The sequence below is a fragment of the Chelonoidis abingdonii genome, chromosome 4, assembly GCF_003597395.2.
Source record: "Chelonoidis abingdonii isolate Lonesome George chromosome 4, CheloAbing_2.0, whole genome shotgun sequence".
In the NCBI taxonomy this organism is placed as follows: Eukaryota; Metazoa; Chordata; order Testudines; family Testudinidae; genus Chelonoidis; species Chelonoidis abingdonii.
Window position 1 is genome coordinate 148,007,785 of NC_133772.1, and position 23,574 is coordinate 148,031,358.

At 43.1% G+C, this 23,574-nt stretch overlaps 1 protein-coding gene across 1 annotated transcript in view; it reads right to left on the reverse strand.

The window, feature by feature from the left end:
- The window catches only part of PRKCH (protein kinase C eta), a 159,150-nt gene that overhangs the window by 120,534 nt on the left and 15,042 nt on the right, over window positions 1-23,574 (reverse strand). The window contains exon 2 of the mRNA XM_032789194.2: window positions 7,638-7,701. Within this exon, the coding sequence (XP_032645085.1) occupies window positions 7,638-7,701 (64 nt within the window). The remainder of the gene's footprint in view (window positions 1-7,637; window positions 7,702-23,574) is intronic.

The following is a 23,574-nucleotide window of genomic DNA, read 5'->3' on the forward strand; positions in this document are numbered from 1 at the left end:
AGGTACAGAGGTTACTTATTTCTGTCTTGGTGGGTTCACACAGGAAATATAAGCTGAATAGGAGTGGAGTCTGTACAGAATAATAAGCAGAGAGAGCAAAACATTTTTTTCAAGTCCGGTTTTGCACAGAGATGCGAGCACATTTACTCAATGCAGCTAGAAAACAGAGAGACCATGGCTAAATTATCCTCAGTCCCTTTTTCTCTCTTCCTATGGCACCATTTTCCCCTCCTAACAAAAAAGATGTGTACTTTTAACCCGAGTAACAGGCATATTTCCATGTCTCAGAACAGCAAGCCAGTGGTGAAAGAAAGATGAGCCATCCTCACAAGAGTTTCCCTTTGAGGAAGTAAGGAGGTCTTCAAAGAAAAACAAGGATGCTATTCTGTTAAATTAATATTCAGTAGCATCCACTTGGAGCTGACTGAAGAATATCCTTCCACCAAGTCCCCACTAAATAATATCAATGGGCTGTCCAGCGAAGGAAATAGGATCTGAGAATAGAGTAGTAACACTAGGGCTAAAAGAGGGTAATCAATATAGGGAGGGATTTATCTGCACACCACTGTGAGGTAGGTGTCACAGGTTCAGGATAACTGAACACGTAATTCTCCCTCCATAGTTACTCGAGGGCACCCACTTAAGGTTTCTAGCTCCCAGCCACCACCTCTCTTGGGCAGAGATCCATGTCTCTCTTCCTGCTGACTGGGGTTTTAAGGCTGTGCAGCTGCCTGCCCTACACTGTGATATCCCCAGCAAGCCAGTCTGACTACAGGCTAGCCCCTATGTCTTGCTTTCTCTCCAAGGGCTATGAACAGCGTATTGCCAGCAGTTACAAGTTATCACCCAGCTCTTTTTAAGCAAGCACCTTTATTCTTAAAGGGAAAGCATTACATGGAATACTTGTAAAAAACAATAAACATTACTATACATGTTTAAATCTTACCAGAGATCACCCATCAGTCTTATGGTGCCCTTTCCAACCCTTCTCCAATGGTTGGGGCCTTTGGGGAGAAAATCCTGCCTGTTTACTGCAAGAAGGCTCTTAGTCAGTTTAAATGCAGCCCTTTTAGCCAAAAGTCCTTTCTTTGCTGGGGTCTCTGGGAAATCAAGTTTGAACCAGTATATCAAGCCTCCCCTAGGGTGGTAACTCTCTGGAAGTGTTTACAACCTGAGCGATTCACCCTAATCACTTCCCAACTTCTTTTAGTTCCTGGTGCACTGTGGTAACCCTCTTCCCCCAAGGTTGCATACAGTCACTGGCCCATAGTGATATATAAACCATTCATGCACTTAATACAATATGATCCCTAAAGATGATACACTGCATGCAGTTTCAATATCTCTCACAGTAGGGAAGTACTGTTGTCCCCATTTTACAGATGAGGAACTGAGGTACACACACTAAGACATGCTAAAGAGGTCACACAAGAAGTCACTGGACCGCTCTGTCTCTTGTGTTCCCCCTTCCCAAGGAAGCTAATACAGTTTCCTTAGAGTAGAAATGATATAATCCAGTATTCCACTGTGGTTCTCATAAGCAACTGGACAGCCAAATCCTGTACAGTTCACTGGTGCAGTAGAAACAACCACCAGCAAATAATAATTTATGTCAGTGTTCTCAACCTGGGCAGGAAATAATGGGGGGGTGGGAAAATGTGGACGATTCCAGCCCACCCACCTCCTCTTAAAATAAATATATATATATATATTATAATTATATATAAATAAAAAAAGAGAGAGAACAAAAGTAGTTTGAATCTTCCCTATTATTTGTTGGGTGATGTATTTACTGATTTTTGAAGATGAAACATTTTTAAATGCTCTTTTAGAAAGAAACCACTGTCCCCACGCACTCCAGATTTTTTCTCTCTCTGTCACCCCCCCCCCCCCAATGTAGGCCTGAGACCTGATCAACCCCATATTAAACCAGCCTTGGTTGAAACTTGGAGTTCACCACTAAAATTGAAAAAAGGAATGTTCTGCTGCCGATAAAGCACCCTCACCTCAAAAATGTCCCTAACAAGAGTTATATCCACCAAGGTTGTAAAGACGCTGGAAAATTAGGGAGGATACATGAAGAGACTCAACAAATGGTAACGTAAGCTCTGACCTGCACTTTATGCTGACCATGTGTATAAATAAAGGTCACAATTAAGTTCCAATTTGGGCATGAAAAATAAAATGGAAAGAACTTGGGCAGGAAGGAGAACACATAGATGCCAGTGCGTAATTGGTTAACATTTTTGTTATGTAGGCGTGTGGAATAACGTGATAGGTTTAGTAAATTGAAGGAGGGAGCTACTTTACCTATATAATGTAAATAAAAAAACAATGCTCTTTGGGAACCATTTCCAGACTGAAGTTCAACATCAAGCTGCTGAAACTCTGACCCCCCTGCATGACCGTGACGTGCATGACCGTGACGTGCAGAGGCATTACATGGAACTCCCAGATGAATTAATCCTGACTGGCCATTGGGTGAAATTTGTCTTTCCCTCTCCCTCACCCGTTACCTACAGAGGTACATCCAAAGCTGGCTAAGCAGGCAGCCTCTTTATCTGGTGAACCCCAGTGATTCATGGCTTCTGGGTCATGGACTTTAGCGGCCCTGTCAAATTGGGATCCATGCTGCTCAGGCTCACTACAGCCTAGAAATACATCCCAGGGAACATTGGCAAAGTTGCTGGTCTCCCTGCTCCCCACTCAACTCCAACCTCAGCTAGAAGAAGGCCTTGCCTTTACTAGAGAATTTCACCAGTTTAACTAGAGTGAACTGGGGCGATTTTATGGTACAAACATGCTTGCACTGGTACGTTTACCTTGTCTTATTTGTTACATGTAACCAAATGAGGTCAGAGTTAAGGTTGTTTCACAGACTAACTGGATGTCGGGTGAGAATTTTTATGCAATGCAGAAAATGAACACTCATGTGTCTGTGTGAGCTCAGCGACTGGCGGTGGTATTGCAAGCCAGTGGGCTTACCTCACTGGCTCACACACCAAAAAACACTGTCCAGCCACAGGATTCCAGTCCCTTTTTCTTTGGGCATTTAGTTTTAGTTCTTCAAAATAAGGCTATTTGCCACAAGTTCAACACTGCAATAACGTCCTTTCCCCTGACCTGAGGTCTTCTAAAGAGGCCCCATCTATTCCCTACAAAGTTACTCTCTGTAGGCCATCTGGCTAGGTGTCAAGGCAAGCCTCCTCCTTCCTAGCCTGCTCCCTGCAGGATTACACTCTGCAGGCCCTCCTGCAGCTGGGAGGCAGCTGATAAATCATGGGCAGGGCTGGGGCCAACTCCTTTTTAAGGGCCAGTCAGCCTCTGACAGGGATATGGAAATTTTTAAATCATCGATTGCAAGTTTTTTCTGTCACCTGCGACTTGATAGACTCCTATCAGACAGGCATCTGCATCACAGCACTTAGCCGTGGCACTCTTGTTAGCAGACTCACAGAGGTGAAATGACTGACAGGGGGGTAACATATTCAAAAATGATCAAGGGATTTAGAACCTAAGCCCCATATTTAAAAGTGACTCTGGGTTGAAAATGCCTATGTGGCTTTGGCAAATGAGACTTAAACGCTTTTGAAAATTTTGCCCCGGACACTTGGCGCAATGCTGGAGCTCTATAAATCATGAATAACTGGGCAGGAGGACAAAGCTATCTTCCTCACCCCTGGAGGCGGTCTCTTCAGGTGAAGGCTGGGACACACTGACAAGATGGTGCTGAGACACAAAAGGAAGCTTGCACTGCTACTTGTGCTGTAGCTCTTTGAGACATGATTCTCCATCACTTGTGAAGAGTGATGAATTCACTTATAAATAATTTGTTGCAGGAGATGATACCTCATTAAAGTCAAATCCACTATGAGAAGATTATCAATAGTGGGTCAGGTTCACGGCCTGGTTCCTTGACTTCTACAGGGAGAAGCCAGGCTGTGAGGCCCACCCACAGTGAGGGTCCAAGCTGTGAGCAACTCCCACGCCTATCAGGGGCTGCAGTCGCCTGGCACAGCCCACAAAGTGGGAGGGGGCAGCTAGGTTTGAGGCGAGACTAGAGCACCCTGGCGATGTGCAGAATCAGCACATCCTCTGAGCAGCTTCTGTGTTTACATTTCCCTTCCCTGGCAAAGAATGGCAGTGCTACCACCTCATTCCTAATCCTGGGAGTGAATTCCCACTCTGGAACAGCTGGGAGCAGGGGGAAATCTGAATCAAGCACAACAAACATTATGAGATAACGTCACAGGTAGCATGCACTAAGGTCTGGAATAACACAACACATGGCTTAATGGACAGGGACACCAGAAAAAAGCTGAATGCAAATGATGCCACTGAGAAATAGTATGTGGATTTTCAAACCAAAACCAGGACCAAAACCAGCAGATCTTTGTGTGACTCCGTGAACGTATGAACAGTAGGAGAAATGCAGAGTTTGAATAAAGAAACAGAATATAGCACCTGTGCCAGATACTAAAAGACTATTCTAGCAAAATTATGAGTCCCACTCCAGCTTCCATTGAAGTTAATAGGAATCCTTCCATTAACTTTAATGGGAACTGGATGGGACGCAGGGTCAGTAGCTATGCATCCTTCGGAGTCCTATAAAGTGCAGAGTCACAGAGCATCCAGAACAGTGGAGCCATCTAAACCAGGGGTCTCAAACTCAAATTACCATGAGGGCCACACACCCCCTCGCTGCCCCCGGCCCTGCCCCCACTCCACCACTTCCATGAGGCCCGCCTCTTCCCATCCCTTCCCTGCCCCCATTCCAATCCCTTCCCTGAAGTCCCCACCTCAACTCGGCCCCTTCCCTGCCCCCATTGGGTGCATGAGGGGTGTGGCGGGGGCTCAGGGCAGGGAGTTGAGGTGCAGCAGGTGGTTGGGGTGCAGACAGGGGGCTCAGGGTGCAGAAGGGGTGTGGGATGCAGCAGAGAGCTCAGGGCAGGGGGTTGGGATGCAGCAGGTGGTTGGAGTGCAGGCATGGGGCTCAGGGCAGGGGGTTGAGGTGCAGCAGGTGGTTGGAGTGCAGACATGGGGCTCAGGGCAGGGGGTTGAGGTGCAGCAGGTGGTTGGAGTGCAGAAGGGCTGTAGCAGGTGGTTGGAGTGCAGGCCATTTGGCTCACGGCAGGGGTTGAGGTGCGCAGGTGTGTTGGAGTTGCAGGCATGGGCTCAGGGCACAGAAGGGCTGTACAGGTGGTTGGAGTGAGGCATGGGGCCGGCAGGGGGGTGAGGTGCAGCAGGTGGTTTGAGTGCAGGCATGGGGCTCAGGGCAAGGGGTTGAGTGCAGCAGGTGGTTGGAGTGCAGCATGCGGGCTCAGGCAGGGGGTTGAGGTGCAGCAGGTGGTTGGAGTGCAGGCATGGGGTGTGGGTGCAGGAGGGGCTCAGGCAGGGGGTTGAGGTGCAGGCGGGGGTTGAGTGCAGCAGGGGCTCAGGATGCAGAAGGGGTGTAGGGGTGAGAAGGGGCTCAGGGCAGGGTTGAGGTGCAGCAGGTAGTGGAGTGCAGAAGGGGTGTAGCAGGTTGGTTGATGCAGGCATGGGGCTCAGGGCACAGAAGGGGTATAGCAGGTGGCTGGAGTGCAGGCATGGGGCTCAGGGCACAGAAGGAGCGTAGCAGGTGGTTGGAGTGCAGGCATGGGGCTCAGGGCAGGGGGTTGAGGTGCAGGAGGGCTTCAGGCTCCGGGGTGGCAGTGGCGCACACCAGGACCAGGGCAGGCTGCCGGCCCTGGTCCCGCTCCGCTCCGGGAAGTGGCTAGACCCATGTCCCTGCAGCCCATGGGAGAGGGGGATGCAGGGCTCCTCATGTTGCTTGCCGCGACTCCAGGTACCTCCTCCGAAGTTCCCATTGGCCACGGTTCCCCATTCCCAGCCAATGGGAGCTGCGGGGGGTGGTGCATGGAAGCTAAGGCAATGCACAGACAGAGCCCTCTGATTCTCTTTCCCCCCCACCCCACGGCCGCAGGGATATGATGCCACCCGCTTCAGGGAGCGGTGTGGAGCTCAAGGGGGAGGGCAATCCTGCGGCTGTAGTTTGCCCACCCCTGGCCTGGAGGTAGGCCAGCGGGGCAGGCACCGGCTGTAGGAAATAGCCCCGCGGGCCGCATGTTTGAGACCCCTGATCTAAAACAGAATCATAGAATGTCATGGTTAGAAGGGACCACAGAAGGTCATGTAGGCCAACCCCCTGCTCAAAGCAGGGCCAACCAATCCCCAACTAAATCATTCCAGCCAGGGCTTTGTCAAGCCTGACCTTAAAAACCTCTAATGAAAGAGATTCCACCACCTCCCTAGGTAACCCATTCCAGTGTCTCACCACCCTCCTAGTGAAAAAGTTTTTCCTAATATCCAATCTAAATATCCTCACTGCCTAGACCCACGTCTGTCTTCCCTAAAGCTAACCATTCCCCCTGTTAGTTTTGGCAGGCCTAAAGGCTTCACATTCCCACCCAGGTGTCTTAGTCTGCTCCCCTGTGAATAGTTGCCTGACAGCTGCCCCTGCCTCTGGACTAGAATTGCCAACCCTCCGGGACTGACCTGGAGTCTCCAGGAATTGAAGATTTTAATTAAAGATTAGATTATGTTAATCAAAGAAACCTCCAGGAATATGTCCAACTAAAATTGACAACCTTACTCTGGACAGGTGACTGTTTACAATCCTTCTGAGCACTGGGAAAACAAGTCTTGTAACTTGGTTGGCACCTGGAAGTAGAATCTTCCCAGCTAATAGCTCAGACATTGTCTGTCAAGGACCCCCAACATGTTTAGTGGGAAGTTATTTATTTGGAGCTATTATGTTGCCTTCCAAACAGCCCTGCTGCTCAGCTAAACCAATGTATGCATACAGTAAACATCCCAATAATCCAATATAGTCACACATTTACTATCTCATAACCAGCTCACATACAATATTAATAAATTATTACAGATCAGCCCCAAATCCTTCACATTTCCAGTCAATGCGACTTAAGCACACATGCATGCTGGAAAGAAGCTGTTTTGTCTTTTCCAAGCAGGCATTCCAGATTTCATGATTTACTGTAACAAAGCAGTCAGCTCTGTTCACATACATACCTGAGCATGCTTTAATTGTTATCAGAACAAACAACTGGAAAGTTGAAAACATTTCACAAAAGGGGTAGTCATAGAAGTAAATTTAAATAAGAAGGGAAAGAACAAATGAAGAATATATTTTCAAAGCAACTTTTGCACGAGAGGCTTATAGATGTCCAGTACTATGTGTTTTTCTTGAAACAGAAGCACTTGTGAAATTATGGAACGAAGATTACTAGGAAGAAATTTGCATATTTGGCGCACTCAGTCAAAGGTACTCACATAGAAATTTCAAGTGAATGAAACAATCAGTTTGAAGGACAACCTGGGAGAAATGCACCAGATCAGGCACGAATCAGCTCACTTGGTAAAGGCCCATGTTGTATTCAAAATAAGCAGTCCAGAAGAGTTTCTTCAAAACTATGCTTGTTACTCAAAATCTTCAGTGTGCAGTGGTATGTGAGTTTTACATGAAGAATACTATCATCCCCAATATTTACAGTACGCTAGTGAGTGGCAGCTTAAACTTAAGCAATGATGGATTTTAAAACATCTTTGAAAACAAGCCAAAATATTTCTCTTACCTTCAGTGAAGCTGCCTGTAAGAGTGATTACCACAAACACTTTTCCCTCTGGCTCCAGATCCACCTGAAAAAGATTAGGAGACGGGGGAGAAATTATGCTTCAAAATAAAGTCTTCTCTCCACATGTTAAATTAATCCAATACTTGGCAAACATTTAATGTTATGTAAATTATGCTTTTTTAGTCCTGATTTTCAGAAATATTGAGCACCCTCAACTTCAATTGCTCACCTCTGTGGGGGGAGGGGGGGGGGAAATCAGGTTCTTAATTCTTTAACAATCCAGTGTCTTGAACAGTCTCATTCTTGCATTAAAATATGTGAGTGAAATAATCAATAGAATCTAATATTATTATAATTTGTCAGGCACGTGCAGTGGCAGTAAGCCCCCAGGTTATTTGGACAGAATGGAACCTACAAGGTATATGGCTGTTAGTCTGGTGAATTAAAAAAGTTTGTTCATTTAGTCCTCTATTATTTCATATTGTGCTTGTTTTAGAGTCACTGGAAAAACATCAGTGCTGTGTATAACATAAGCCCCATCTGTGCCTGATCCACAGAAGTTAGGAGTCTCTTATCCCAGCCACACAAGGCATGTTGTCCTTTAACTCAAGCTGTTGATGGCCACATGAAATAGTTCTGGAGGTCCCAGGTTCAGCCTCTGATGGTGACCAAGTTGAAGCCCATTACCTTCCCATTGAAGGAGCCAAGGAATTTTTATTTTGAAAATTTCTTGAAAGCTCATCTCATTTATTGCAGCCTTGCAAAGAATTACTGAAGTTCAAGTCAGCCTGCCGCATGGTGTCTATAAAAGAGTCTTGCTAATTTTATCCTTGCTAATTTAAAGACAACCTTCACACCACATGTGTATTGATAATCTTTGCAGAAGAAAAATTCTGAAAATAGAGCTCCCAGGAGGAATGACTAAACACGATAAATTTCCAGCTATCTTTGTACTTGTCTTAACTTGTTTTAGATAGGAAAAAATGATTTAACAAGCCACCGTTAGATAACAAAGTTTAACACCTACGACTGACATGTTTTAAATAATCAGGTTCTTAATTCTTTAACAATCCTTGTTGTGCAAATGTAGGTGGGACTGATATACAGTCTAGTAGAACAATACGTTTTCAGGGGTTGGGTCAAGACTGTGAGACCAAATCCCACAGGATTTTAAAAGTATCCCTAAACCCACCACTTCTGCTCCAAGTAGGGTGACCAGATGTCCCGATTTTATAGAGACAGTCTAGATATTTGGGGCTTTTTCTTATATAGGCTTCCATTACTCCCCACCCCATACCGATTTTTCACACTTGCTGTCTGGTCACCCTAGTTCCAAGTGTCAAATGCATATTTTCAACTTTGCTTTCTTTCACTAACAAACAAAAACACAATGTACACCAGCCAATAAAGAAAATCTGCACAAAACCTTCCCCGGGGGGCGGGGGGGAAGAAAAAGAGAGAGAGAGAGAGAGAAGGAAAGAACATGTGACACATCACTTAAGGCATGCTTGTACAGTGCTCAGATACCATAGTGACGGTCATGCTGTAATAGCCTGAATAGAAGACAGAATAGTATGGTTGTTTTCAAACTGCGGTCTGAGGACCATTGGTGGGTGGTCTGGAGGACAATTGCTAGTGGTTCACAGAACTCTGGATGAACATGTGGTGCTGGGTACTACTACTTATTTCCTGCTGCTGAACTGCAATAAAATGCAGCTTAAAAATAGGTTCAACTTGCATTTAACAGTTGCTGTAGGCACTATGTAAGTGCTGCACCATCATGAACAGTAGGAGAGGTGGTCCACACAATTGTAAATGGGAGGAGATGTGTTTGATAAGCCAGTCTCTCTACTGAGTTGTGTTGTTAATATTAATTAGTATTGTCTGTTAGCACTATCCAAGAAATGGTGCATCACCACTACCAGGGAGGCTAATTACAGCTGGACTAAGAAAAGCAAGGAGCAAATGATATTCTGGAAGGGACAGTAAAATGCACCATTCTCACACCTCTCTCATTCCCCAGATCTTGGCACCAGTATAGAGAAATAATCAATATTTTTAAAAATTCTCACTCAGAAGTGCAAGCAGGTAAATATGAGACACCACAAAGGAGGAAAAGAGCAAAGTGAAGGTGAAAGAAAGGATGGGAGCTAGCATACAATGGTTATTTATACAGTCCAGTAGCGGTTCATTGTGCTTTACAGACAAAAAGAATGACAGGTACATGCCTACAAGGAATAAAAGACAAGGAAACTCATTGTTTCCTGACAATAGTTTAACCAGAGTTGCTTGGGAATTTTCTACTGAAGGGTTTTTTGGATAGAAAAATGTGTCAATTATGCTAAATCCCACCCCACCCCACACCCTCACTTGGGAAAATCTAAGCTAAATGTGTCATTTTGAGTCAACATTAATCGATGCATCTTCCTCAGCTGCCACTGTGTTCCATATGCTTCCATTCTCTCCCATGAGATCAGCACACTGGCCGGACTACGCCTCCCATGATGTCACGTTCCCTGTGGACCTAAATTCCAATCTGACTGGGTTTCTATGCACTCTTTCAACTGTCCTAAATTGTTCTTTTAAAATAAATAAAACTGAGTTATGGGCCTTTGAGCAAGCTTCTGTGGATAAATTCTTCATTTTATCTTGAATATGAGCTAAGTAGGTCTTCAAATGTAAAATCAAAAATGTAAAATCTGTTACTATGCATTGTTTTTCTGCTAATTTCATTAGGTGAAGATGCCTCAGGCTTTCACTTCCACATCCAAGAATAGGAACATTCTCTGTTTCTCTTCTTGAAATTCAATAGTAGAACACAGGACAAATGCTATAGGCCTTAGTCTTTCCGCTGGAGTCCTGCCCAAGTACAGACTGCAGGATTTAGCCCTATATATTTATATTTGATGGACCTTACATAGTACCTTGATACAGAACAAAAGCACCAAACATGGAGTTTGGAACATCTTCTGCAGGGCTTTTTGTGATTTTGCACTCCGCTTTAAATACGGTTTGTGTGTCCAAGGTACTACGCAGCTTTATGAGATTGACACTATCACTCATTTTAAAAAGATACAGCAGGAGACTGTCTACCACAACAAAGAGCCTCAAAACTTCTCCCCATTCTAAGGTTGAAGGATATTCAAATCCAGTAAAAGGATTTTGCAGCCATGGTCATAGAATGTCCCTGTTCCCCCCCGCCCCCCCGCAAGAGCCCAGAATGTGGAAGGGAGACTCTCTCATGGCACATCCTGGTGGGTTCTGGAAATATATAACGTTCATCCCCTTATACAGTTCTTAAATTATTTTTGCAGTAGCACCACAAGGTCCCAATCCAGAGTGCCAGGCACTGTATACAGAGATATGCTCTAGTTCAACCCCATGCCATGGGCCTAGATACAGGAATTGCTGGGTGTAATCTGTGGCCTGTGTTATTCAGGAGACTCGACTAGATGATCCTGACGGTCTCTGCTGGCCTTAAAATACATGGGACTTCAGGTTTCATTAAAGAAATTGTTACAGTGAAATGATATGATTAAAAATCTCAGATTGTCTATAATAGTATGGATTTTTGACCTGCAATGCTATCTTTTAAAGGTGACCTTTGGCAAGATGGTGAAGAATCCCATATAACATTCATCATTTGAACCAAATCAGAGGTACGCGGAAAGAGGTGAAAACAAACTATAAACTTTAACCAGGGGAAGTAATAGAGGAAAATAGAGTGTTAACAAACATCTCCATCTCCAGCACAACATTCCAAGGAGTCTGCACAAGACCTGACATAGACAGACAAGCTGCCGTGTCATAGCAGTTCAAATCCCATGGGATACTCTTGCTTGTCTCCTAGAACTGTACTCTCTAGGATGAGGCATGCTCGGGAGAAGACTAATGCCTATGGAATCTGCTCGTTGAGGCTCCAATCCAGAAAGGCACATAATTAATTTTAAATACATGAAGAGCCACACTGAAGTCATCCCATTTAAGTCAGTCTATTCACGTGCTTAACTCTGTGCACAAGTAAGGCTTTTGCTACTGTCTCACATTACTTTCTCATAAACAAACTACATAAATATAGTCTAGAGATGAACCTACTATAAGGTGGGTGCACAACTGGTTGGAAAACTGTATTCAAAGCATAGTTATCTATGGTTCACAGTCAAGCTGGAACTGCATATCGAGTGGGACACCATAAAAATCTGTCCTGGGTCTGGTTCTATTCAGTATCTTCATAAATGATTTGGATAATGGCAAAGAAGGTGAAGTGACAAAGTGGGAATGTTCTTGATGTGTTATGTGAATGCTGAGTGGGGAGTATTGACGTGGGAAGGTTGCAGGGGAGTTGTGCTGGGATGGCCTGCCTTGGGGAAGGGAGCATACCTGAGCATGTAACCTGAGAACCCAGGAGGGGGGTTTAAGGCCAGATGACACCTCTGCCGGGGAAACTGGACAAAGGTTGGGGGAAGCTGAGTGAGAGGCTAGAGGGAGTTTCAGTTTTGGAACTGGCTGGGAAATGGAAAGGAGCGACCCGATGGGGCTTGGGCTTCCCATCAGGGCTGTGGCCTCCCTGGGGGCCCCAGATGGACCCAATTAAAGGGAGTCCTGTTGTCTGTACCGGCAAGACCTGTTTTGGACTGTGTTCTTGCCATCTAAATAAACCTCTATTTTACTGGCTGGCTAAGAGTCACGTCTGACTGCGAAGTACACTTATACATTCTGTGGACAATACCAAGTTAGGAGGTGTAGCAAGTGCTTTGGAGGACAGGATTAGAATTCAGAATGATCTTGATAAAGTGGAAAAATAGTCTGAAATAAACAGGATGGAATTCAGTAAGGACAAACAACAAGTACTACACTAAGGAAAGAATAATCAATTGCACAAATACAAAATGAGAAAGGAAGGAGTACTGCAGAAAAAGATCTTGGGATTATAGTGGATCACAAACTAAATAAGAGTCAACAATGTAATACTGCTGCAAAAAAAGCGCACATTATTCTGGAATATATTAGCAGGAGTGTTATAACCAAGACATGAGAACTAATTCTTCCACTCTACACAGCACTCATAAGGCCTCCAGATCTGGGCATCACATTTTGGGAAAGATGTGGACAAACACAAGTCAGTCCAGAAGACAGCAACAAAAATGATTAGAGGTCTAGAAAACATGACCTACTGAAAAAACTGGGTTTATTCATTCTGGAGAAAAGAAGATCAATGGGAGGCATGATAGTTTTCAAGTACACATTATTATGAAGAGGAGCACAAGATAGGAAGCACTGGGCTTAAATTTCAGCAAGGGAGATTTAGGTTAGACATTAGTAACTGTAAGATAATTTTGTTTCAGTGCTAAACTATCTAGGCAGGATGTGGAATCTCCGTCACTGGAGGTCTTTAAGAACAGGTTAAACAAACACCTGTCAGGAATGGTCTAGAACTAGATAATACTGAGTCCTGCCTCAGTGCAGGGGACTGGACTAGATGACATGTTGTGGTCCCTTCCAGTCCTACATTTCTATGATTCCATATGTAAATGCCTTCCTCAATGTAGGCTCTAGAGCTTAAATCTGGTAATTTTCAGCACATGGTAAAAGGCGTTCCCTAAGAACTGTACTAGAAAGTTTTACTACTTTAATTATATTCAGCATGGATGCAGTTATAGCAGTATAAATGTGCTTATAATGTTATAGCTTATTTCAGTTCGGGAAGCAAAGTAAACTATATCAGTATAAGACATCTTTATAGTGGTATAACTGCATCCACTATAGGGCTTATAGTGGTATAACTACATCAGTTAAAAAAATCATACCCCTTACCAATGTAATTTTACCTATATAACTATTCTAATGCAGACCAGGCTCTCATTTAATTCTTTATCATCACTGCTTGATGCAAGGCATGTACACAGTATGGACAAAGGGCAATACAGAAACTGCACTTTGCCTCACCTCCTGGAACCCATAAATGGTTTCAATAAAACAGGGGAAGAGTTTAGGGAATATAAATTGTCACATCCTGGGAATGTAATTAGAGAAACTTCCCTTTCTAGTGTTTCCAGTCCCTTGTCTTGAGTAAAAATGCTCACATACAAGACACACAAATTTTAATTCATCTAAACCCCCCCCCCCCCCACAACATAAGGCATGTGCATGGTAGTGATATTTTTTAAGATGATCTTGAAACACATGCCCCCTGGCCTATAAAAGGATAAGGAAGCATTGCTCAAGAAGGATTTTCAAGGGTGCTTTACACTTATGACACCATGCTGTGATGAAGGCAGGAAATCATTGCATTCAGATTACTGTGAGCTCCCATACAAACAAGAGTGTTAGAGGCTACATCTAGAATATTTTACAGCCTGATATTACAAGGTATTATGAAGGCAAGAGTAAACTGAGAACACAAGCAGCTTAGGTAACATATTCTGAGCAGTTTATAACTTTCTAGTGGACTTCCCCCCACCACTCTATTTATCAGACCCAGGAATGTGCCTTTTTCTTCCAACAGAAGTTCTGGTCGAATTTTGTCAGTCACTAAAGAACTACATACATACATTGTTTATGTGCATTTTTGATTATAAGACTTTTTCCACAGTGTTCTATTATTAAATAGTATGACTTGAGCACTTCAAAAGGGAGCAGCTGATATGGGGCAGTCCCTCAAGCCATGGAAGGTGTCACCACATCCGCAAATGCTTGGTTACAGAGCATACCAGGCCAGGACTATGTGCAGGCAAGACTCCCATGACTTCAATACCAGTTGTAATGACTGGATCCTAAGACTGTAACTACAACACCCGTGCTGATATAAAGGCAAATGCCATTCATACACCAAGTTTGCTTCTCATGTTCTCTTTCCTTTCATCCCAAAGTTAATTGTAGCTGCTTAAATTGTATTTTTATGGAAGAGGAGGAAACAGAAGTTACAGTTTTATCACTTTAGAAATTATTAAAGTGAGAGCTGATCAGATTAACCAGATTCTTTTGGGAAGGTGAAGCTGATACAGATCTCTCTCCACAAGTGATTTCCAGGAAGCACAGAGAAGCACAACAATATAATCAGGGAGTTGGATGAAACGCATATGGAGAATCCTGTATAATTTGTCCAAGAGATGAGCAAGAGATATTTGGAGTGAGAAGCATTATTTAGGGTGAAACAAGAGAGTATAGGTAGGAGAAGTGAAGTGACAGTCAGAGAGAGAGCATTCAGGCTGAACAGAAGGGAAATTTCACTGACAGCAAGATCACTGGGCTACAGAATAGTTTCCATAGGGAAGTGGTGGAACAATGCTTGGAACATTTAAAATTAGAGTGGAAAATGGACAACAGGGAATAATCCTGAATTGCCTCAACTACAAAAATAAAGAGAGTCTTAATTTTCTCATTCCATTCATACCGATTTCCTATACTCAGCTGTGTGTGCCTCACAACATTAAGTATACAATACAAACCAAACTCAAGGCATGCAATATGACTGCCTGCATGATAACATCTTATTATTTACTCATGTGCGTAACATAATACTTGCTTACGTAATACTAAACAGTAAACCCACCTGGTCACATTGTAATCTTCAATCCACTCCTTCCTCAAATTGTTGTGGGCAGGGGAGAGGGAGAGTTGGTTTGTTGTTTTTTTTTTGGCAGAGTGTCCAGAAAGTTAACAAACCTGGACTCTAACAGACAGGTAGGGTGGTGAATGCCCATCAGCCTATTATTAGTTGACTTATCGGACTTTTCCATCTCTAGTATCTATGATGGAGATTAAAAAGCCTATGCCACTTTACAAAATGAAAACGGGATAATGCCAGGTGACCTGGCCAAATTATCCCTGTATGAAAATAGGTGCAATACAATACTTCAGCCCTGATTCAGACTTCACTTAAACACCTGTTCTAACTTGGTGGAACTTAAAGTTGAACATGTGCTTGAGTGCTTTGCTGAAGCATAGCCTTGAAGGTACTGCGTGTGCTTCTGTTGAGAACCCTAAGGCCTGTCTTGTTTAGCTATGGTGTCACTTCACTCCCATAATATACTGCTTTGATAGTAAAAGCACTATATAAAACTAAATAAGGCTTTATAATCTATTCTGTAACAAGAGCTACTCACACAAGGCCCAATCTTGAAAGGTGCTAAGTCCCCTTAGTTCCAAATGACTTCAGTGGGAGATAAAGGTGTTCAGCACCCCACAGGATCAGGCCCCAAATTACTATTTTACCCACTACCTCCAGGTGAAGCTGGAGACAGGCATCACTCAGATCCATATTAAAATCTTTATACTGAAAATCAGACAGACTTTATTAACGCCTCTCCTCCTAAGTCTGAGTTTAGAAGTCAATTAATACAAGGAAGCAGAGAGACCGAAACGAAGGATTCTTCAGTCATAGACCTTCATGTACATAACAGAAACTAGTCAGGTATGAATCATCAGAGGTAGAGGCTCGGAAAACAATCTCCAAGGAGGAAAATCTCTCAGGCAACACATCAACACCCATCTGAAGCATCCACTAAACCTGAAGAGCAGGTACTGCCAGTCAGCTTCCGAGACAGAGCTTGGCATTCTTCCATGAATACTTCACCATGGCTGAGAAAAGAAGGAAGAGGAGAAAACCTAGAGGGAGCCCTTAATTTACATTATCTGCCTGCCAGTTTCTGTCTAAATCTGAGAGGAGTGTGAGTAAACCAAACCTCTGGAATACAAAGGAAGAATGTTCAATAGTCTTTACACCACAAATACGAATTCCTGCAGAAATGAGATTCAATGAACAGGGACAACTCTCTGACTTTTACCCTAGCACAGTGTTTCCCAAATGGCGGGTCTTTCCCAAGAAAGATGAGTTTCAGGCCTGGTACAAAGAGGAGACCAGTGGAAGGGATAGGAGGAGGGTTGGAGAGCAAGCTCACCCAGTACTCACTCCGCAGCAGTTGCTCCTGTCTCACAGGGCTGGACCCAGCTCCTTGCTCAGGGTGTTGCGACCTGGCACACAGGGTCACAGCGCCATTCAGGTTTAGCCTGGCTGTCCCTCCATCATGACACATCTAGATTACTCATTCTTTTTTCACCGTGCATTTCAAGGACTGACACAACCGCACGCACCATGAAGCATCTGAGATTGAATTCTCTGAACTGTCATAGGGAAGACATGGAATTTCTAATGTCAAAGTACTTCAGTAAGCTGAAACTGTTTATTTGCCAGAAAAAGGGTATGTAATTAGCAGTTATGCCAACAGTCTTACAAAAATGGAATAACTTGCTGCTTTCCCCTTCCACAAATGGTAGTGTAACCCATTGGTAAGGCCCTTCTTTTTCAGTTTTTGTCGTGAGCTGGATTGTTGTTTTTTATTAATTTCTGGGGGTTTATTTAAAAATTTTAAAAACAAAGGGGGGAGGGAGAAAATCAATAAAAACCAAAACTAAAAAGCACCAGGCAAGGGGGTGCGGTGCCCATGACGTTATGGGGATGGGTAACTCACCATTTAGCAGGTGAAGAAGCCTTTGGCACCCTGCAGCAATTGGGCAGCCTTGGCTGCCAGGACGCAGCTCCCTGCCCTTCTCACTCTCCCACTGCAGAGAAGAAGCAAATGGGGCCATGCTGAAGGGCCATGGTCAGAAGAGGAGGGAAAGCTACAGCCTGTGAGTACTGAAACACGCCCCCTCTTAGACAGAGACCTCTTTGGACTCTGCTGGCCCTTCAGCAAAACCTTATCTGCTTCCCCTGCAAAAAATTCTTGGGTCCCCAAAAAGCCAAAAATGTGAATGAAAAAAAAAATATGGGTAAAACCCAAATATTGGGTTTAAAAAAAAAAAGATGGGGAGGGGATTTTTCAAGGTAAAAACAAATCATTAGATGTCGATAGCAAAGGGCCTTAGCCACTGGTCAGTACATGTTACATTCTCCCTCTGTGATCAATCTACAGAGACTGTGTCTGTTATAGCCCCAGCTAAAAAGCCAGAACTCTTCAGCTCAGGCTGTAGCTACTCCTGGTTCAGTCCCCAGAGTGATGACAAAACCGTGGCCCTCATAAAAGGACATCATGAAATCAGGATTCAAAAAATGTTTACCCCCTTCCGAGTTTAGTTACGGTCAAAGCTTGCCATGGAAATAAAATATCTTAAAGTAACTACTTCATTGCCATCTGCATAGCATTGTAAAGTTAATGGAATTTTCCCCCCATTCATATTGGTGGTAATTTAGTCTTTTTAATAACTCCTATAACCAGTTATTCTAGCCACTGTTCTAATATCTTATCTACATTCCAGGATGGGTACTTAAAATTAAAATCTTTCAAAATTATAGGCTATAGGCCAACCATGAATAGGATCGTTAAAACAAATGAACATAGCTAACCCCAATCACTAACCTGAAGTCTTTAGTCCATTTTACTTAAGAAAAAGCTTACTGACTTCAATGGGACCTTTGCCCAGGTAAGGTTTTATGATTTCTGGTAAAATCATTCTATCCTCATGAAACACTTGTTGATAAATCTACTTGATGGGAATATAAACCAAAACTTTGAAGATGGTATTTTCAAAAGTATTGCCTTAATTCTACTCCCATTTAAATCAACGGGAGTTTCACCACTATCTTCAGTTGGAGTGGGTTAAGCCAATGCTGACTGCTTTTCTAAAACCACACCTCTAATGCAATGCAAACCCCAGAATAAAGAACCTTGTTTATAATTCCTTGTGACTGGTCTTTTGTTTCTGTAGTAGAATGCCTTATTGTGGTTTAATAGAAGAATCTGGTTTAGGTACTCTGCAAATATAAACTACACAGAGAGTGTACATGAAAAAAAATCAATACCCAGTGTCCCTTTCTTTGGGGACTATTGTCCACTTATTCCTGAATTGATTAAATCAAAATAGAAAAACTAATCAAAACCCAAACTACAGTCCTACTGTAGTGCTATTGTGCGCATATATATTCTTATTACCATAGTATCTAAGTTTATCCTCACAACATCCATGTTAGGTAGGGAAGTACCATTTTACAAATGGGGAACTGAGGTAGAAAGACAGACCTGCCCAAGAGCACACAGGAGTTAGCTGGAGAACAGGGACTTGCACCCAGGTCTCATGGCCCTCAGCTAGTGCCCTAGCTCCTGAACCATCTTTTGTCACCAAGGATGAGACTGTTTTGGGGAGATCACCTTTTCATATCTGGAGCATGCTATATGTGAATCACTGGGTGGGGGTGGGGGGGCGGGGGGAAGGCCAAGAAGAAATGCAACAAGGATCCAGACTTTCACAAGAGCTCAGCATCCACAAACAGGGTCAAATTTTCAAAGGAGTGCATCATGTTGGGTGCAGACCCATTTTGAAAATCTGCCCCAAAGCATCAGACTAGGAGCTGCAGAAAGAGTTTTGAAAATCTGGCCCTTATTTAGGTGCATAAGGGGAAGCAGAGCTCTGTTGAAAATCTGGTCCTGGATCTCTTAGCTCTCTCAAGTTAATAGTGTTTTTCTGATTACACGGTAAGGGTATGTTGGTGAGAAGTGTTAGATGGACACACACACTTGCTGCTGTTGTGCCATCAATAACCTTTTAAGCACTATGCAGGGTGGGAGTTTTACCACAGAATTCTGTGTGATTGCCTGGGCTCAGTCACGCTACTGAGTGTGACTTCCTGCCCTATGTGGCTACAGCATTCAGGCAGCACAGCATTACACAGCCGTGGGAAACATTTCTTACACCATTCAACTGGGGAAAGAGCAATGTTCAGTGTTCAGCTAATAGAACATTTCGCTCTCCCTCACACTTTATATTTGACAGAAGAATGCAGATGAGCCTAACATACTATTGACTCAAATTATCTCCCGCTATGGAAAATCCCACAGGAGGGGGCTCTGAGAGAAGAGGGCTGCACATAATGGAGGTTTTAACCATCTTTGCACCTGTAACTGTGAAGACATATCTGGTTGAAAGTTATTTTAACACTCTGTTGCCCCTTTTTTTTACCCAGGTGATTAGTCAAAGTACAGGATTTTAGGGATATTCCAGCTGGAAGTAGAAATTGATGAAGTCTGGCATTTTCTTTGATGCAATCTTGTGTATTTACAAGAAGTCTTGTGTCTCAATGCAGACGGAACCAAGAATTTGCTCTTCAGCTTCTTCCAAATCACACTGTGCTTACAGGCTTCTGCTTGCCTCTTCCTCTCACTCTGTTCTTGTCTGTTCTGTTTTTGTACAAACACTCTTCCCACAAGCACTCGCACATATATATACATGTGCCCCACCATACATACACATGCCCCACCTAAAACAATACTCAGCCCAAAGTTCCTGGGCAGGTTCACACATCCCTTCTATCTTAACTATAAGCATAAGCCCCTATGTTAATTGAAAGGTGAGTTCACATCAGTCAATCTCAATGAGGTTCAACCTATAACAAGGTTCCACCAAACTCATAACAATACATTAGCCATCAATGGCTCCCAGGGGCCATTATAGCAGCCTGGTGCAGAGACAGCCTAATCATACTCCCAAACATCTTACACTACACTACAGCTGGAGGGTGGCATATCACTTGCTACTGTGGTTCTAAGTCATTGCAGAGGAGATCTTCAGTGGACAGAATGGTTGGGATAAGGCTGCTTTGTGTTTCTGGTGAATCAGATCATGGGAATTTGGTGACTGTGCAGGGAAATGGAGCTAAATCCACACACAACTTTTCACATTAGAACTCATTTTGTTATGAGAGAAAGCTCATCAAACACCACTGTGCATATTCCACCATTGGACATGTGGTTATCTCCTGCTCTTTTCAAATAGCGATCATGGGATCGTTAAAATTTCCAAATGAGTGAAAATTGAGAAAGCCACAGGACCACGGAATTGAAGTTTTGCAAATCCATTTTCAGATATTCAGGCACACTGTTACCACAAAGAAACCCCCAAACATCCCGTAACTGTTACCATGTGTATGTGATCACCCAGTTTGCATGTGCAATCACAGTAAATGTGCATGCAAAACAACTGCACATGCCATTGAACACACACATCTGAAAGTAGGCCCAGAGTATTTGTTCTCATGATAGACCTTCCAGGGGCTTTGATAAAGGAAGACTCAATTTGATTTCTCCTGCAGACAGTGGTGGTTAGTCAAGAAACTCTGCTGGCTAATTGTTTTAAAGGAAGGGAGACTCAACTCTTAAGAGAAAGGCATGAATATACAATGCCGTGTGCAGCTGTTGAAACCTCACCTCATTAAAAAGACATACACCCACTTCCTCGCTCTCTTCCCCTTTTCCCTCTTCCCCCCCGCCCCCAAGAGGTTTAGAATGTATCTCCATTAACTCAGGATACAGCCGCACAAAAACCAGGAAATTGCTATACTCGCTATTTCCAATAAAAAACTAAATAAATTAAAGAAATAATTAAAAGAAAATACAGGCAACTGGCATGTGGGCAGACTTTCCAGAACAGAAACAATTGAAATACCACAAAAAAAAGAGTACGTTTGTGGTGTTTCTCAGTACTAAAACAGCACTGCAAAGCCTGTGCCAGACTCTTTTGTGGAAGGAAGTGCATGGGTTTGTGGATGAATTTTGGGTTTAGGGCTACCCAGAATTCTCAGATACAGCTCATCCCAAATAAAGGTCTACTTTCCTCCAGGGCCCCATTGGAGGTGTGACCCTTTAACTTTCTGTCTGGGAAGAAACAGAAAGCTTGTTCATTTGGCTCCAGAGGAAACTGCAGAAATAAATGGAGAAAGAGGGACACAAGTGCTAGGAGGAGCAGCAGCAGTAACAGGTTCTTGGCCTTGAGGCACTCTCCTTTGGCTTGAATTGAGTTTTAATAGCACATCTGAACAAACCTAGGAGTCATTCACAACTTTAAAGCTTACACTGAGCAACGAGGACTGCATTAAGATCTAAGGGTCTTCTGTACAAGACATTGCTTCTATAGGGTTGGACATCTTGTGCCTGCTAGCCACACGGCCACCGCCATTGCTACCCATGGATTAATAGTAATGAAAGACTGGAGAAATAAGACCTTGATGTCTACATCTTTACCTCTGGTGAATGTAACTCAGGTGATTATGGAGTCCTAGGATATTTGCAGATGTTTACATCTTGAATAAAACAAACATTTGTGTTGTGATCCTACTTAATTTCCTTGGGTACTGAGTACTTTTTGTGGCTTTGTTCTTGGATACAAAATTCTGGAAGACAATTATGGCAATGTGATTCTATGGTAATGACAATTATGGTACCAAGATTATGGTATAATCTTACATTTGTTGGGATTTCTTTTTATACAAATCGCTGTTAGCGCTCAGAAATAGCCTCTATAGCAGTTTCTAATCAGCCATTGCATTTAATTCACTTTGATCTATTGCTGCCATTGCGTGTGTGCCCGGTAGTTTTTCTTCTGTTGGGAAAATAAACATTCACTAAATACATCAACAAACATGTAAGTCTCCTGAATTCCCCAGATTTGGTCACCCAAATTGTTAATGCCACAGGGAGAAAGATGAAAGGTCTCCCTTTAAGCTAATGAGGCGATACTGAGACCTGACTGGTTTTTGCCAAGCCTAGCATCATCATCTTAATTATAGCAAAAATTAAGGTTACCATGGTATATCACAGTTTACTGAAAAAGTGAAATTATTTATAGAGTTTCATACCTACAGTGATTGGCACAGAAAAAAAACCTAAAGACATACATCTCTAAGCACTTTTATCTTGCAGGAAGGAAACTGGGGGCCACATGACATGGAAAGTAAAATGCAACATTTTAAAACAGTGCAAAAAGTACTGCTGCTCCGTTTAAAAAAGTGTCTGGTGGATTTAATTTCCCCAAATATTAGCAGAATATTAGTTATTACATGAGCTACCAGTACTATATTTCAAATTGTATTTCTTGGATGGCAACTATTCAGTTTGTATATGTGCAGAGACCATGAATTTCAGCTATGATCATCACTTGCTTAGGCTATGCTTCCAGACCCAGTGTGTTGTAATAAAATCTACCTCTGGTATTGTGCTTTTCAGCCACAGTTCTCAAAGTGCAGCACAAAGGATGCAAATCCCACTCTCTCAATTTTACAGATAAGGAAACTGAAGCAAAGAGATCTGCTTAAGGTCATCCCGCAGGCAAGCTGGTAGCAGACAGAGGAACAGAACCTAGGTCTCTTGAGACCCAAAACCGTACCCTATCTGACAAGCCACAATGCCTTACAATTGCAAGGGTTTTCAACATCAATGAATAGAATACACTTTTTGATTCCACAGAATCCCCCAAAGCCTGTGAGGCAAAATTGCTCTTCCCTTCTGGGAAAAAAAGCAAACCTCTCTCTTTCTAATCATTACAAAATGCTGCTCTAGTTGAATTATCTGAAAATCTGTCACTATTGCAATCCTCTGGGGACAGGGTCTGATTTTGTGTACAAATTAATAGTTTGCTTATTATTGGCAAAAGTGGGGGTTTCACATGATGGAGGAGAGGCACATAGGCCTATGTATTCAGAAACTGCCTACAACATTGCATATGCAATTCAGACCTGCAGCTGCACCCATTTAAAAGCCTAACTATATTATTAAAACCGCCCCTCGGCTAGCTAAAAGGAAGCAATCAATTGCTATCTTTATTGGATGCTGGATTAACGTCTAGCTAACAATACGGGCTATGATGGCATGGAGAGGTCTAATCATTTGTGCTCATGTGATTCTTGACAGGTCATGGATTAATTACATTCTTTCTCTACTGCCAGTTTTCTGGCATTTGACTATATTACGGGATAGTCTGTATTTTGACTCCTCATCCTTATACTATATCTTTAAGTTGCACTATGGTATCTCCTTGATAGTCCTCAAGAACATATTGTTAAAGCTGTAGCAACTTTTGTCCATCTCGCCTCTTAGACAAAGTGTTTCCAAAGATGGAGTACCAAGGAGTGTACTCCCCCAGCATTCTTGTGGGTATTATGTTTGTTCCT